The sequence below is a fragment of the Gossypium hirsutum genome, chromosome A10 (assembly GCF_007990345.1).
Source record: "Gossypium hirsutum isolate 1008001.06 chromosome A10, Gossypium_hirsutum_v2.1, whole genome shotgun sequence".
Classification (NCBI taxonomy): Eukaryota; Viridiplantae; Streptophyta; class Magnoliopsida; order Malvales; family Malvaceae; genus Gossypium; species Gossypium hirsutum.
The window spans coordinates 102,681,744-102,696,620 of NC_053433.1; the positions used below are offsets into that span (position 1 = coordinate 102,681,744).

General features: G+C 33.8%; 2 protein-coding genes and 1 long non-coding RNA gene across 3 annotated transcripts; 1 reads left to right on the forward strand and 2 right to left on the reverse strand.

Annotated features, from left to right (window-relative positions):
- The first annotated feature begins 3,061 nt into the window (after positions 1-3,061).
- LOC107942338 (pyruvate dehydrogenase (acetyl-transferring) kinase, mitochondrial) lies at positions 3,062-6,109 on the forward strand. Its single transcript, XM_016875993.2, has 6 exons — positions 3,062-3,913; positions 4,373-4,631; positions 4,783-4,963; positions 5,112-5,259; positions 5,360-5,573; positions 5,838-6,109. The coding sequence occupies exons 1-6, from the start codon at positions 3,665-3,667 to the stop codon at positions 5,894-5,896; spliced, it is 1,110 nt and encodes a 369-aa protein (XP_016731482.1). The 5' UTR covers positions 3,062-3,664; the 3' UTR covers positions 5,897-6,109.
- Positions 6,110-6,293: 184 nt separating this feature from the next.
- LOC107942337 (probable boron transporter 7) lies at positions 6,294-11,462 on the reverse strand. The gene is made up of 14 exons (XM_016875992.2): positions 11,287-11,462; positions 10,314-10,419; positions 10,118-10,200; positions 9,722-9,914; positions 9,448-9,586; positions 9,189-9,354; positions 8,910-9,076; positions 8,540-8,713; positions 8,316-8,411; positions 8,098-8,214; positions 7,670-7,989; positions 7,254-7,533; positions 6,836-6,973; positions 6,294-6,752 (listed from the first exon to the last, which is right to left on the reverse strand). The coding sequence occupies exons 2-14, from the start codon at positions 10,415-10,417 to the stop codon at positions 6,741-6,743; spliced, it is 1,989 nt and encodes a 662-aa protein (XP_016731481.1). The 5' UTR covers positions 10,418-10,419; positions 11,287-11,462; the 3' UTR covers positions 6,294-6,740.
- Positions 11,463-13,316: 1,854 nt separating this feature from the next.
- On the reverse strand, positions 13,317-14,772 carry LOC121207550 (uncharacterized). The gene is made up of 2 exons (XR_005902625.1): positions 13,925-14,772; positions 13,317-13,825 (listed from the first exon to the last, which is right to left on the reverse strand). It is a non-coding gene; the product is annotated as an uncharacterized lncRNA (long non-coding RNA).
- Positions 14,773-14,877: the final 105 nt, after the last annotated feature.

Consider the following 14,877-nt stretch of genomic DNA (forward strand, 5'->3'; position numbering starts at 1 on the left):
TAGTTACTAAATTTCAAAACTTTTTAATTGAAATTTTAAAATATTAATATTAAGATTAGTATTTGATACATTAATAGTGTATTTTTTTATATATTTCACAAGTAGTTTTAAAAATTTGTTGTTGTCGAAACCTTCTTTTGAAATTGACTTTTTATTTTAAAAACTAAAATGGAGTCACTACCAATCTTTTTTAATTAGGTGTGATCAGATCATCTCAAGGCTTTGTCATTTTAATAAAATGTTAGATTTATTAAAATCATTTTCGGTCTACAACAATCTAGGAAATGGGTTCGAGAGTCGGTCATGTATGAGGAAGGATTAGCATCCTCATAATGCCCAAAGTTAGTACCAAATTGATTACTTGATGTCTTAGTGTCGAAAGTTGAAAATTCGAAGAGAAATTAAAATATGATCCCCCTTTACATGATGTTCTTTTTAATTAAAATCACTTAGTTAAATTAAAACTTATGTAAAATGCCTTCTTATCTCGAGATAACCAAAACGAAAAAGTCATGTCACGTAAGTTAGGGCACACATCTCGAATCCTCAAAAATAAATTTTCTGATTGTTTAATTATTATTTAAATCTCGTGTGTTTTTAGTTTTAAAAAGGATGTTCAATTATTTAGGTTCAAAGAGAAAGTCAAACTCCATAAGTTAGAGCACAACTTCTCGAATCTCTAAATAAAGAACGTTGCCTCGGTTTTAAATTTTCCCTTTTTATGCATCAAGTAAAAATGAATGTAACATTTAAAGCGATGTGCATTTAATTTATTTGGGCATAGTATGAAAATGGACAAATATATTTAAACATGATACATGAGATAGAAATAGCAAAATAATATAAAATAGCCATGTGGGTAAAACATATTAGAATGATAAATAATAAAGAAATAAATAAATACCATAATAATAATGTAACTATAATAATAATAAAAATATTAATAGCAATAGCCATATCACTATCATAATACCAAAGTAAATAAATAAATAAAATATGTAATAACCATCTAAAAAATGCACAAAAAGGAATATAAATAACATAAATTTTAAGTGCTAAAATAAAATGAAAAACAGTAATTAAATCGATAAAATTAAATAAATGAATGATTAAATTGAAATTTAAATAGAATTTAAAGTATGAATTATATAAAATAAATAAATAAAGCAAAATAAGTGTAATTATTCCAAACCTAGTACACGTGTTGTTTCCAGGAGTGACTAATGGTCAGAGGATCAAAATGAAAATAAAATAAAATTAAATGGTAAATTTTAAAGAAAAAAGAAAAATTAAATCAGGACTATATCAAAACATGCTCAAAAGCGGGAGGACTTGGGCAACAATTATCCCACCCCTTTAAAAACACGCGGATCTAAAGGAGTTTAGGTCAGGCATTTGAGTCGTGTCTTAAAACGATGACCTTTTAGGGCTTCTGGAACCTAGCCAAAACGACGTCATATCATGGTCCCTATATATACTAAATTTTTTTTTAAATCATTTCTAAGCTCAGTTAAAAAAAAACTTTAGGACCCTTTTTTTTTTCTCTCGTCCCTTCCCTTATTCGGCCTTGGTGCTGACGAGTCTCCGTCGTGGCCACCGGTCATCGACGACGGAGACCGCCGCCTCTAGTGGCCGGAGACCCTAAAAGCTTCCCCTTTTATCCCCCTTTTTTTTAGAGAAACCGGATCTTGGTTCAAAATCCCTAGAATCCAATCAACGCTCAACAACAAAAAATGAGACTTTTCGGCTTTTATCCCTTTTCAGCGCGGCCGTAGGAGAATCCCGAGGGATTCAACATCCTTCGAGGCTAAAGAACCACCAACAACGGTGGCGCAAGTGAAAGCTTAAGTCTTTTGTATTTATATATATATGCTTCGAAATAAAAAAAATTAAAATACCTTCTTTTATTTAAGCACTTGTAGGTTTTTGCTTTCTTGTATTCTATTTTTGATTCTCTGTCCGTAAAAATACAGTTTGTTCCTTATGCTTTTATTGCTGATTACATATATATATTCTTTTCCTTTTCTCTGTTTCTGCTATCTCTGTCCTCTATCTTGTTTCTTTTTGTTTATTGCAGGTATTCCTGGCAAGGTCAACAGCGCGGGGAGCCGCGCCTTGCCATTTCGGTGAAAAAAGGGGGAAAGGCTTCGAGCGACACATTGGCTAATGTGGCAAAAGAGCGGTGCCGAAGCTGCTAGGGTTTCTGTTAGTTTTTTAGGTTTTGAGCTTGGGTTGATGTAGTATTGGGCTTTTAGGGTTTTGTTAGATTGGGTAATGTATTTGGCCCTCGGTTTCAGGTTGTATGATGGACTGGACTTTTGTTATTATTATTTGTTTTGTTTATTGGGCCAGACGGATTTGGGCTTTTACAGCTATCTCTTTTTCTTTTTTTACAAATATTTTGCTATACCCTTACACTTGTCAACTTTTTAGTCCTACTTATATAGTCTAAAAACTTCATTGCAATATACCAATTAGGTCTCTTTTAAATTCCGGTGTCAATTTTAGGCATTAACTTTCAATTCAAACTTGGCATATAACATATTTAAAAAAACATTGACGAAACTGTAAACACATATATACCCATGACGTGTTAAAAAAAGTATAAATAAAATTTAGGAGGATTATTTTTTTAACACATTAGATCCAAACTATCTATGCAGTATGTCTATACACATTTATAATTTGATTTATATGTTTTAAATATGCTCCGTGCCAAATTTAAAATTCCATTTAATATCCGAGCTAATTTAGATTGATAGAAGAACTTGATGTAAACAATAGACTCAATTAAAACATTTTAAAGCTTAAGAATTAATTTAGAATCGGGCTATAACTTAAGGATATCTTATGGCATTAACCCTTAAAAAGTTATAAACGGTTCAAAAAAGGTTCGTAACAATAAATGATGTTAATATGGAATCATAAATTAACGTTCATATATTTAAAAAAGTGCCAAAAAAATCATAATTACTTGAAATTAATAAAAATTTCCTTATATTACCAAATATTAATGGTATTTTTATTGATATTTAATCTCCGCGGTGACTGCTGTTTTTACAATAATAGATAAACATATCTCCCAATACACCCTTAAAAAACCGGCTTTGCGAACTATTATATATATGTATATATGCATTTTTCTCTTCTCTAATGTATATATATGCATGCATTTTTCTTTGTTAATCGAAATAACCAAAAAAAAGAAAAGAAAAAAGAAGATAAATTGATTGAGTCATCAATTGGCCAAAAGAATAGAGGCTTTCAGTTTTCAGCAGGGTCTGATAATTGCCCTTTTTCTGTTTTGTGTTTGCTGCTTTAAAATCACACTTAAAAATTCTGGGGAAAGAATATACTATGACGGTCATGGGTTTTTCATGGCGTCTGCAATCGTAAAACCCAGTTTTCCATGGCTTTTTCCTTTTGTCGTTTTCTTTTCTCTGTCTCTCTTTCTCTTTCGGTTTTAGTAATTATATTAGACGTTACATTATTGTCCAATTAAAATTCAATTAGTGTTAAGGCTTTTCCTTGTTTTGGGTATTGTTTTTGTTTCTCTTATTTATTTTGTATAATCTTGAGCATTTTCCCTAGTAAAAGTTTCTGGCACTTGCATGTTGGGTTTCCTGGATGAATTATAATCGTTACAGCTAGGGAAGGTGGTGTGATGGCGGCCAAGAAGGCGTGTGAGTCTTTTTCCAAGAGCTTAATTGAGGATGTGCATAAATGGGGTTGCATGAAGCAGACAGGGGTGAGCTTGAGGTACATGATGGAGTTTGGGTCCAAACCCACTGACCGGAACTTGTTGATTTCGGGTCAGTTCCTCCACAAGGAGCTCCCCATTAGGATTGCTCGCAGAGCCATTGAGCTTGATACCCTCCCTTATGGCCTTTCTGAAAAGCGTGCTATTTTGAAGGTCTCTTCTTTTTCTTCTTCTTTCTCCTTTATAAAATTTCCATGTCTTGGATGGCTTGTTGCTTCACTTTTTTGGCCAAAAAAAAGGGTCTTCAAGCTTCAACCTCCACTTAGCCTTTAAATACCTGATTCTGCATAGTGGTTAGTAGATCTTAACCTTCAATTTCATGATTAGTAGTAATTCCTTCTTACTGTATTGTGTAGATTCTTCTTCATGTGTTCTGCCTTGTGATTTTCAAGTTATTTGTTGCCCTTTGCTTACATTTTGATGCATGCAGTCCCTGCTGAGTTTTTTAGGGCCTCTAAATCTAATATAGACATAGAATTTCACTTAAAAAATCCAAGAAATTGTTTGCTTTTTTCATAAAATTTTACCTATTGTGTCAATTGCAGTCCTTAATGGTTTAGCTTTGGAAATGGGGAGATATATGACTCATTTACTTGAACTTGTGATTCATAGGTCCGAGACTGGTACCTGGATTCCTTCCGTGACCTAAGATCTTTCCCTGAGATCAAAGATATAAATGATGAGAAGGAATTTACACAAATGATCAAGGCTATCAAGGTGCGACACAACAACGTGGTCCCTACGATGGCTTTGGGGGTTCAACAGTTGAAGAAAGGAATAGATCCCAAGATTGTTTATGAGGATCTTGATGAGATTCATCAGTTTCTCGATCGGTTTTACTTGTCACGGATTGGAATCCGCATGCTTATTGGTTAGTTTCGACTTCATTAGTTTTGGTGAGATGAATCTGTTGTTTTCTTGATGCAACACTTGCTGCTAAATGTTTTTCATTACCACATTTGTAACTGTATATTCAAGCTCGGTCTATACACTCTGCATGGTTTAAATTTTGGTGAAACCAGGGCAGCACGTCGAGCTGCATAAACCAAATCCTGCTCCACATGTTGTGGGCTATATACATACAAAAATGTCTCCAGTGGAGGTGGCAAAAAATGCTAGCGAGGCTGCACGTGCTATTTGTTTGCGTGAATATGGAAGTGCACCTGATATTAATATCTACGGTGATCCTAGTTTTACATTTCCGTAAGTTGGTTTATCTCACATTTGTCGCATTTGATCCATTTAGTTTCCATCCTGGAGCCATTCTTTGTCTTTAGTTCAGTCATACGTATGGTTAAGCAATGATCTTGTGCTTCCTGTCCTGCATATTATCTGTTTTCTTGCGTTACAGTTACGTTCCAACACACTTGCAACTTATGGTATTCGAGCTGGTCAAAAATTCCCTGCGTGCTGTCCAAGAGCGCTTTATGTATTCAGATAAAGTTGCACCACCTGTTCGAATAATAGTTGCCGAGGGAATCGAGGATGTAACTATAAAGGTAGTTTTATCATGCTTAATGTTTGTCCATACTATTTTCATTTAAATATGCATTTTCACTTGTTGTCTAACAATATTAATTGGTCTAACTGGCAATCCAGATCTCAGATGAGGGGGGTGGCATAAAAAGAAGTGGTCTTCCCAAAATTTTCACTTACCTTTATAGCACTGCCAAAAACCCCTTGGATGAGCATACAGATCTTGGAACAGATGATAGAATAACAATGGCAGGATACGGTTATGGAATACCTATAAGCCGCTTGTATGCAAAGTATTTCGGAGGAGATCTTCAAGTTATCTCCATGGAAGGATATGGTGAGTGCGGTTTGCTACGATTTTGATTGTCTACAATCGAATGTTGATAAGACAGTCATACTGTTTCGCTTTGTAAGCAAGCATATTTGGTTGACATCACATGTATCTTTGCGTATACATGAACATATAGTTGCATTATATATTGTTTAGGTGGCACTGGCACTGGCATCTCAAGGTAGATTTTAAGTAGAAAGCAACAGTCAAAAGGATTGTTCATATTATAGAAGCAGATAACTAACATATCTTTTGTGTTGTGATTGACAGGGACTGATGCATATCTTCATTTGTCTCGCTTGGGAGACTCACAAGAGCCATTGCCATGATTCTCTTTATCTACTTGGTCTGCACCGCCAGGAGGAGGGAAATATAGCGATGAACAAGGGGGAGAAATTTTAATGTCTATCAAAGTGTTTGTATTAAAATAAATATTGTATAATCCAAGTACAATCACCTCACCTCCTGCATAGTTTTCTTATTTCCAGCTGGTGGAACATTGTTTTCAATGTCGAAACATGGAACCAAATAGTGTTTTTCAAGGCCAAAAGTCTTGATTCAAACTTGTAACTTGGTATGCTTCGATGCCATCCAGCTTCTAAGAAACAAATGACCTTGAGAAGTAAAGAGATTGAGGTCATACCTTTTCAGTTGCAATTGCGGGAGTCCACCATGGCTCATGGGAGTGCCATGGGACATTGGTCAAAGGCCCAAGGAGAAAAAGCAAAATGAAACATGCTCTTTTATTATTATCACTCATGCAAGGAAAAACATTTTTTAACAACAAATTCAATAAAAGAATCGGCCTTTCCATTTCTTTTTAACGTGAAATGTACCTTATCGTCACTGTAATATTCTAGCAGATATGCCTAATTTGGAAGGACTAAAATAATAGTAGTGCAAACGAAGAAAAAGGGGGAAATACGGTTCAATGCTTCCTTTACTCTATTTTTGCTTATCAGAAAGGCAAAATTCTTGGACAATCTTCTCATAGGACAATCTTTTCATTCCATATGTGATGAATGTACACGTGAATGGCTTCCCTTTTATACTGAAACTAGCTTAAATAGTGCTATTCTCAATATTGCCCTTAGCCTATACAAATATTAATCCCGTACCATTAGCAATCCTTATTGTAGTCAGCTCATCGAACACGAAAAATTAATGTCGCTCTCATGGATGAACCTGTATTCCATAATCAAGCATAATGACGATGAACTGGGAGTGGAATATCGCATTATAAAATGGAAGTTTAAAGAGATATATACCTGATGTAACCTTTCTTCCTTAAAGCTTACGGTTCTAAGCTTCAATTCTCCTCTGTGCGTTGTCATTTCATCTAATATCTCAGCATCAGAAAAGTTGTCTTCAGATCCTTCATTGTGAGAAACAAATGATTCCCTTCCCTGTTTAAACATTACCATGTTTGCGATCAATGTGCATATGAAAAGAAGTATAAAGTCATTTAAATCAAAGGAACATTTATAACTTAAACTGCGCTAGAGCATAGAAAGAAAAACTGTATCATTTACGCTAAGATTTTCAGTTATGGAGAGGAAACCCTTCCCATAAGTTCGTTCCACAGGTCGAAACACCAAACTATTTAGTGTAATTACTAATAGCATATGCAAATATTGCTCTGGATCTAAAACAACAAATTATTAGAAAGGACCAAAAAGGATGTACCTTGAATGATAAACTTAAGTTTCTGCGTGGTGTGCCAAGAATTTCTTCATACTCAGCTGCATCAAGTTCCCGCAGATGTTCAGGAGCGAAAAACTTTGGAAGGATGTGCTGTCTGATGCTGATGAGGAGGAAGAACGGCAGCGGAAACAGTATTCCAGCTATAGGTATCCATGTCACCCCGAAACATACCAGAAAGTATACCAACTGGAAGAGTGTAAACATCAAAATGGACTTGAAAGGTACTGACTCCACAAATGATGCATGAACACCTTCAAGGACTCTGTTCAAAGATATAAGATGCAAAACCACATCAACTATCACATTCAATTTCTTATCAGAGTTATGCTACTGCTTCTATACAATATATCTTTGTATAAATCATTAAACATGTTTATTCTTAAGGTACAATGACTTACTTGTAACGTCTCCTAGGGGTGATAAACAGTAGCAACATCCTTTCCCAGAACTGGTTCCCTGGGAGGCTGTCAATCGCCATGTAGGCAAAGTATCCCCACAGTACCGAGGTAGGTATCATTTTTACCACAGGCAGAGCACACAATGAAAGTCCAACAAGGAAGGACTGCAACAAGTTGCTCATTCTTTGCTCATTAACTCTAACTGGCAAATGAGCATCAATGTGCTTCTCAGGATCAAAATTTTCTTTTCCATTCTCCCTACCATCACGTTTCATTACAGCCTCTTTCAAGTTCTTCAACTCTTTATCTACTGAAGTAGGCTGCAATCCAAATTATGTTGTAATGAGACTTTCAGCCAATTAAATATTTTGCAAGCATGCATTACATACAAAGTAATATAAGCAGTATTACAAGCCTATAGTACTTACAGCAGGAGATTCGTCCATTTCTATGAACACAGCTTGCATCCTCCCATAGATTTCTGAGTTGCTTGCTAGTTGCGATATGCCCTCCTTGGCACTTTGTACCATTTTTTTCCGAATCAGCTGCAATTGATTGATTATATAGTATAAGAATCTAGATTGATGGGAATCATATGAATCATATGGCAATTAGAGGAATGGTTCCCAAAAGTACGATGTCTTACCTGCCTTTTGAGAACTGCAAGGCTTTTAGTGTGCATGGGAGATTGTGGAAGGACCCCATTTGAAGGAGGGAGTCCCAGCAACCCACAAATCAAAGTCTGAAATGACATGTGTTTAAGCCTGATATTAGTATGAAATATATATATATATTTGAAAATATCAATTTTAAAAAAAAAAGGGGGTGGTGGCAACTATGGAGAGAGAATAGGTCGGAAGAATTAAGTACCATAATTCCTAGCAATAAGATATCATAATGGTAAGCAGAAGGATTTTTAAGGTTAAACTCCTTTTGTTGTGCCAACTGTGAAGCAACACTGTGATCGAAGAAGTATAGACCTGCTATCATTACTGCTGGTATAAAGGCAGCAAAGATGTACATTATGGGTACCTTTCCCATATCCTGTAACAAGAGTTGAATATAAAATTATTGGGGCTTTCATCTGATTAGAAAAACCAGGTATGCACCAAACAAACATTCCAATGTTTCCTAGATTATAGCTTAAGGTTATGAATTTTAGAGACAGTTCAATTATAAGATATCAATAACATAAGATCCCTGGAAAGGGAACAAATAAAGTAATGGATTCATCACTTACCTTTATCACTGTCCAGTGATGTAATGATTCAGATTCCCAAAGAAGTGGACAGAACAGCCTCCTGGGGACTCCAGAACTAACTTGTCCAGGTATCATGTAAGACAATGCTGTCCAACACAAGATCATAAGGGGAACACCATAATCTGCAAGAAAACCTCTAATCCAACCTGAAAGAAAAGCCATTAAAAACAAGATTTAAACAAAAAAAAAAAAAAGTCCCACAAATAATATCAAGTGAAACTGTCAAATCAGTAAATGTCAGTTAGTGAGTTGATGTACCTGTTCCGTAACGCCACAATCTTGCCTTACGAGTCTTTAGGGAAGTGAATAGAACCCCAAATGAGAAAATGACTGCAAGCAACCCATTTGTATATAGCCAGGGGAACTGATATTTCTCCAACTTAGGATTTTCACCTTTGGGAACATTGAACTCACTGATCACTCCCTATGATCCAAACATTATAGTTATCAAGGTTAAACCATAGAACTTTGTCATCATAAACATCACAATTTCTTTGTTGCATAAGACATTCAATACCTTAACAGCCTCTTGAAGGAAAAGAACAGTTATCAACATGCCGAAAAGCTCTCCAGCAACTCTTGTAAATCTGTTGATTATGGTGCATGCATTGAATATAGCAAGAAAAATGAGCAGCATAGCTGTCCATACACACACCCAGGGAAAGAAAACAAAAGAAATGAAATTAAACAATGAGAACATTTCTGCTGAATCAAGAAGCTCGAAAAATATTAAATAATAATTTTAAAATTACAATCAGGGAAAAGAAAAAAGAAGGAATGACATCCATTACCATGCAGTCCAAGCCAAAAAGAGCTCCTGGCCCAACTCAGGCCTTCGTTTGCAGAAATTGTACAAATAAGTGTACATTATAATTGTTGGCTCTGCAACACCTACTATTAACAAAGGTTGCCCACCTAAAATGGAGTGAATGATTCCACAAATAGCTGTGGAAGCCAATGTTTCCACTGTGCTGAGGGCACCGTCTGAAACAAGAAAAACAAAAACAATCATATGGTTTATTCATTAAAAGCCATAAACTCGACAAAAATAGGATAAATAAGTTTTCAGCACTAATATCCAGCATTAATAATCTTAGAGATAAGATGATTTGCATTGAAGCAACTTCATCCTTCATCATGCTAGCTTTTCAACATTCTCATTTTAAGGAGATAAGCAGATGCACTACCTGTATCTCGACTCAATTGCTCTCCAAAGGCAATAACAGGAAGAGCAGAAGCAAAGAAGATATAGAAAGTAGGAGCAAATATCCTGTTAAAAATTTAAGAAGGAAAAGAAAAGAAATACGAATCAAAATAAAAATATCTTCATCAGAGGAACAAAATGTAGTGCCAGAAACATCAAAACAAAGAACATGAACATACCGAAAGCCTGAGCAAAGTCCATTGATCCAATCTTGCTTGTAGCACGCGCTTCTTCCCTTGATGTCTTTGGTTATCCCCTTGAATGGACTTTTCATGTTTCCCATAACTGATTCAACAAGGGCAATTAAAAAAAAAAATAGCTTTTACATAAATCTATATTCTACAATGATAGCAACACATATGTCCAAATCATCCTCTTAACCACATAGGCAAAACAGTGCAAAGAATAAAATATCTCTAAGAAGTTGGCAAAGCACATCACACTAAAGAGAACATGTATATATCATGTATGCATGTGGATTTTGCGAAGACCAGTGGTGATCATGATACAATTGCCTTAACAAAGAGAAAATCAATTACCAAAAAATAATGGGATACATGTGATCTGTAATTTACAATTAACAACTTCATAGAATATAGCAGAACCATCCAAAATAAAGCTAATATAAAAACCATCTGATCTGTTGATACTGACACAGTTCATAGAAATCTCATAAAACAATACATATGACAACCATTCAGATGGATGGTTTGTGGCAGGCTGAATCAAGGGGAAAAAAACCAATAATGTGTAAAAGAAGATGAATATCTGAAAGAACCAATAATACTACAAAAAAAAATCAGCATAATGCAAACTACAAAACATAGTAATTTTACTCACATTTTTCTTTTTTTAAGAAAAAAAAAGGTTGATATTCAAGATTCAACTAGAGAACAGTGGAACATTTCCATTTCTACTATAAAACAAGCAGGGGAAAACCCCACATTTTCTACATTGGAAAAAAAATCAAAATCTCCAAGGAAAAAAACAACAAAGAAGTTACTCACATTTAAAGTTGTTTTTTTCTTTTTCATTGTTTTGATTCTATGTTTGAAAGCCCATGCACGTAAAATCCAACAAAAAAAAAAGAAAGAAAGAAAGAGCATGTAACATCGCTGAAATGAAAATTGGAAAAGAAAAATGGCGACGGACCTCGAAACTCCAGCGCCGGAGACAGTTTTCAAGTTAGATTTTACTTCTGCTTCTTCTTCTTCTTTTTTTCTCTCTCCTATGTCTCCTTTAAAATGGAAATGGAAATCAAACTGTCTAAAATCTTCTTCCCTGTTTGCAGTTTACAAAGAGAAGAGAGGCTGAGAATGTGAGGGAGGGGTTCCATGCCACTGACCCTTTATACTATACCAACATATATTTTCATCATTTTTCTCATAGCTTTATATATATTTATCCGGTCCCTGTACTTTTTGGACATATAAAATTTACTCCCTCTATTTTTATTTTAAATTTAGTCCTCAAATTGATACTACTGTCAATCAATTTTCGTTACATTTTATTATGTGATAACAGATTCAATTTTAACAAGAGTCGGTTAACATTGTTATGAATTAGATTTTGATATTTAAATCAGACTAAAACTAAATTTGAAAATTCTAAATAATACAGGGACTGGAGCATAATTATACCTTTGTCATATCGTTTATTTCATTTTTTATTTGGCAGTGTAGGAGAAGTCCAAGATGTTGCCAGCTAATGATATTGTCAAAAACATTGTACTAGGAAAATACAAATAACATTCTTTTCTTTTGGGTTAAATGCTTTCACACGTCAAGGGTTTTGTTTTAGTAATACAAATAATATATGATTTTTGTAGTTTATGATCAAATATCAACATCAATTTTATTAATAGAAATAATTATTCATAACAATTTATTTAGTAATCTAATTTTATTTCAACATGTGAGTATTTAATTAATTTTTAAATTTTAAAAATTAAAATTATTAAAAATTAAAAACATATTTTTAAAAATTTTAAAAAATTAATTAATTATTGATGTGTCATTTACATAGCAATCCATGTGTATACTATATGGGCAAAGTTAACAAATGATAATTTTTTCATCTATTTTGGGATGATTTGATAAAAAAAATATAAATTCAAAGGCTAAAAGAGACAAAAAAAATAAATGAAGGGTTAAAATATTTTTTTGTAAAGTTGGGGGCTAAAAAATTCATTATGCCTAATAATTATATTAGTCCTTTTTTGGTTTTTCTCAAGGTTAACAAATTAATCCTCCGTATTCTGTAGATCCATTAAGGGGTAGATGCTGGTCACGAGTTTCAAAGATAATTATATTAGTCTTTAACTAAATATGAATTTGATGAATGAGAGACTTTTTATTCATTGATCCAACATGCAAGGGCGAAGCCAGAAAATTTTTGTAGGGAGCCGAAATTAAATTGTAATTTTTACGATAATAAAAATATAATTTTTAAATGATTAAAAATACAATTTTAACTTTACTAATTTAAAATTTTAAAAATTTTAAAAGAGACAATAAAATTTTAAAAATTTTAAAAGGGGACAAGGACCTTCCACCCCTCCCCAGATTTGCCTCTGGCAACATGTATTAAGGATGATAAATATATTTAAGGGAGAGATCCATTTACATTATAGTTTTATACAACATTTATAACATTTTCTACAATCCATATTTTAGCAATTCAATGATTGAATTTATTAATATAGATATTTTTTTATTTATATAAATTTTTAAATTTATCTGATATCTTTATCATATCGACCCAAATATTATCTTTATTATAATATATTTAAGGGTTGAAATTCTTTTTACATAAATCATATAGTTAAACATTTTTAATTTACTCAAAACTTAACATGCATTAGATCTTTATGAAGTAGCTTTGCATCATTTCGTATAATTTTGTACGATAAATATTTTTATGATCTAACTGCCATATTTTATATTCCATTGCCATATTTCATATTCCATAGATCATGCATGTCAAATGTGACAAAAATTAATTTTTTTTAAATATGTATTTTATGTAAAAAAAAAATCCTTTCAATTGTTCAATAAAAACTAGTATATACATTATGAAGTTTTGAAGTTTTACATGCATAACAAGAACAATTGTATTGATAAATCATAATTATAATAGTAATTAATATACTAATAAATAAATCTTTAGAATCAATATTATAATTATTTTAAAAGATAGAATTTATATAGGAAATAAAGTATGAAATTGATTAAAACAATAAGAATAAAGAGTATCTGCACTATCTGCCTAACTATAGTACTATAGAAGGTTGATGGGTTCTGCCACCTGCTGAAGATGCTAAACGAGAGCGGAGACGAGGGAGCAATTGTTCAGAGACTGCCCTGTTGCAAAGGAAATGTGGGAGAAGTTAAATATTTGTTGGCCTAGTTTAGTTGCAACTTCTGACTTTCAAGAAGAGCTAATAAATATTTTTGAATATCATTTTGTTCCCAACTGCAGGTTGATTACATGCGCTTTATGGGCGATTTGGACTTGCAGAAATAGATTTCTACATGAGAGGGAAATGAAGTCGGGTTCTCAAGTTGCAGATTTTGTTTTAAACTACCTAAAGGAATTAGATGGGCTAAATAGGTCTGTACTTGAAAAAAAGCTCCATACGATCAGGTGGGGTGCTCCGATAGGCCAAGAGTCAAAATAAACTTTGATGCCGCTTTCAACAGTCAAAAAAGAGAATCGTGCTCTGGGTTAGTAGTCAGAAATGAAAAAGGAGAAGTTATATGCTCAGGTACTATTTTAAATGCGAACATACCATTAACTTTTGCGACTGAAGTGACGACGTGTTTTCAGGCTCTTGATCTGGGCATACAACTTGGGCTGAGTGAAGTGGAAGTAGAGGGAGACTCTTGGATGGTGATTCGCAAATTGCAAGAAGAGAAAAAGGACAGATCTGAAATCGCAGCACTTATCAAAGACTCAAAGCATCGGAGTTTAAGTTTCAGATACTGTGTTTTTCGTTTTATCTACAGGGATTCTAACAAAGTTGCTCACTTTATAGCGACTGAAGGACTCAAAAAGGGAGAAACTATTTATCTGATGAATAGGGTTCCTCCTGGGCTGAGGCCGTGGTGGATGAGGAGCGGAGGTGGACGGAGCACTTAAGGGAAATAAGGAGCCGGATTGTTGAAGAAGAACTGGGAGGTGATTTTGAAGAAAGTTAACACTTGGAATTCTCATGAAGGGAAGCATGTTTCTAGAGAGTAAGTGAATTCAGACTACTGTTGATGGATGGAAGAGACAGATGATAATTATGATCTGTTGTTTTTCTAGGTGGTGTCATTATCTTCAAGAGGGGGTATTTGTTGGATTACAGCTGGGACGCAAGTTCTTAAAGCTTCCCCGACTATTCGTCTGCTGGGTCTTTAATGTTTTGGGAAGATTTTATCTTGGGCTATTTTATTTTGTGTTTTTATCTGCTTTCGACTTGGTTTCTAGATGACATTGTCTTACTTTGGTTCGGTTTTGTTTGTGTTGGTTTTGTTTTGGGGCTGAGGTGAATACAGATCCAGTATTATTTCAAAAAAACAAATGTTTCAAATCCAAACAAGGTAATCTTCAATCAGAATGTAAGACTACAATGTATAAAGGAAGAAAACGTAAACCAAATGCACCCTTTAAAGTTAAAATGTAATCTTTTTTACCAATAATATGTCTTAGATGGGTTTAGTAAGAAAAAGGTTCAATCTTTTTAAGTAAAATTTCGAA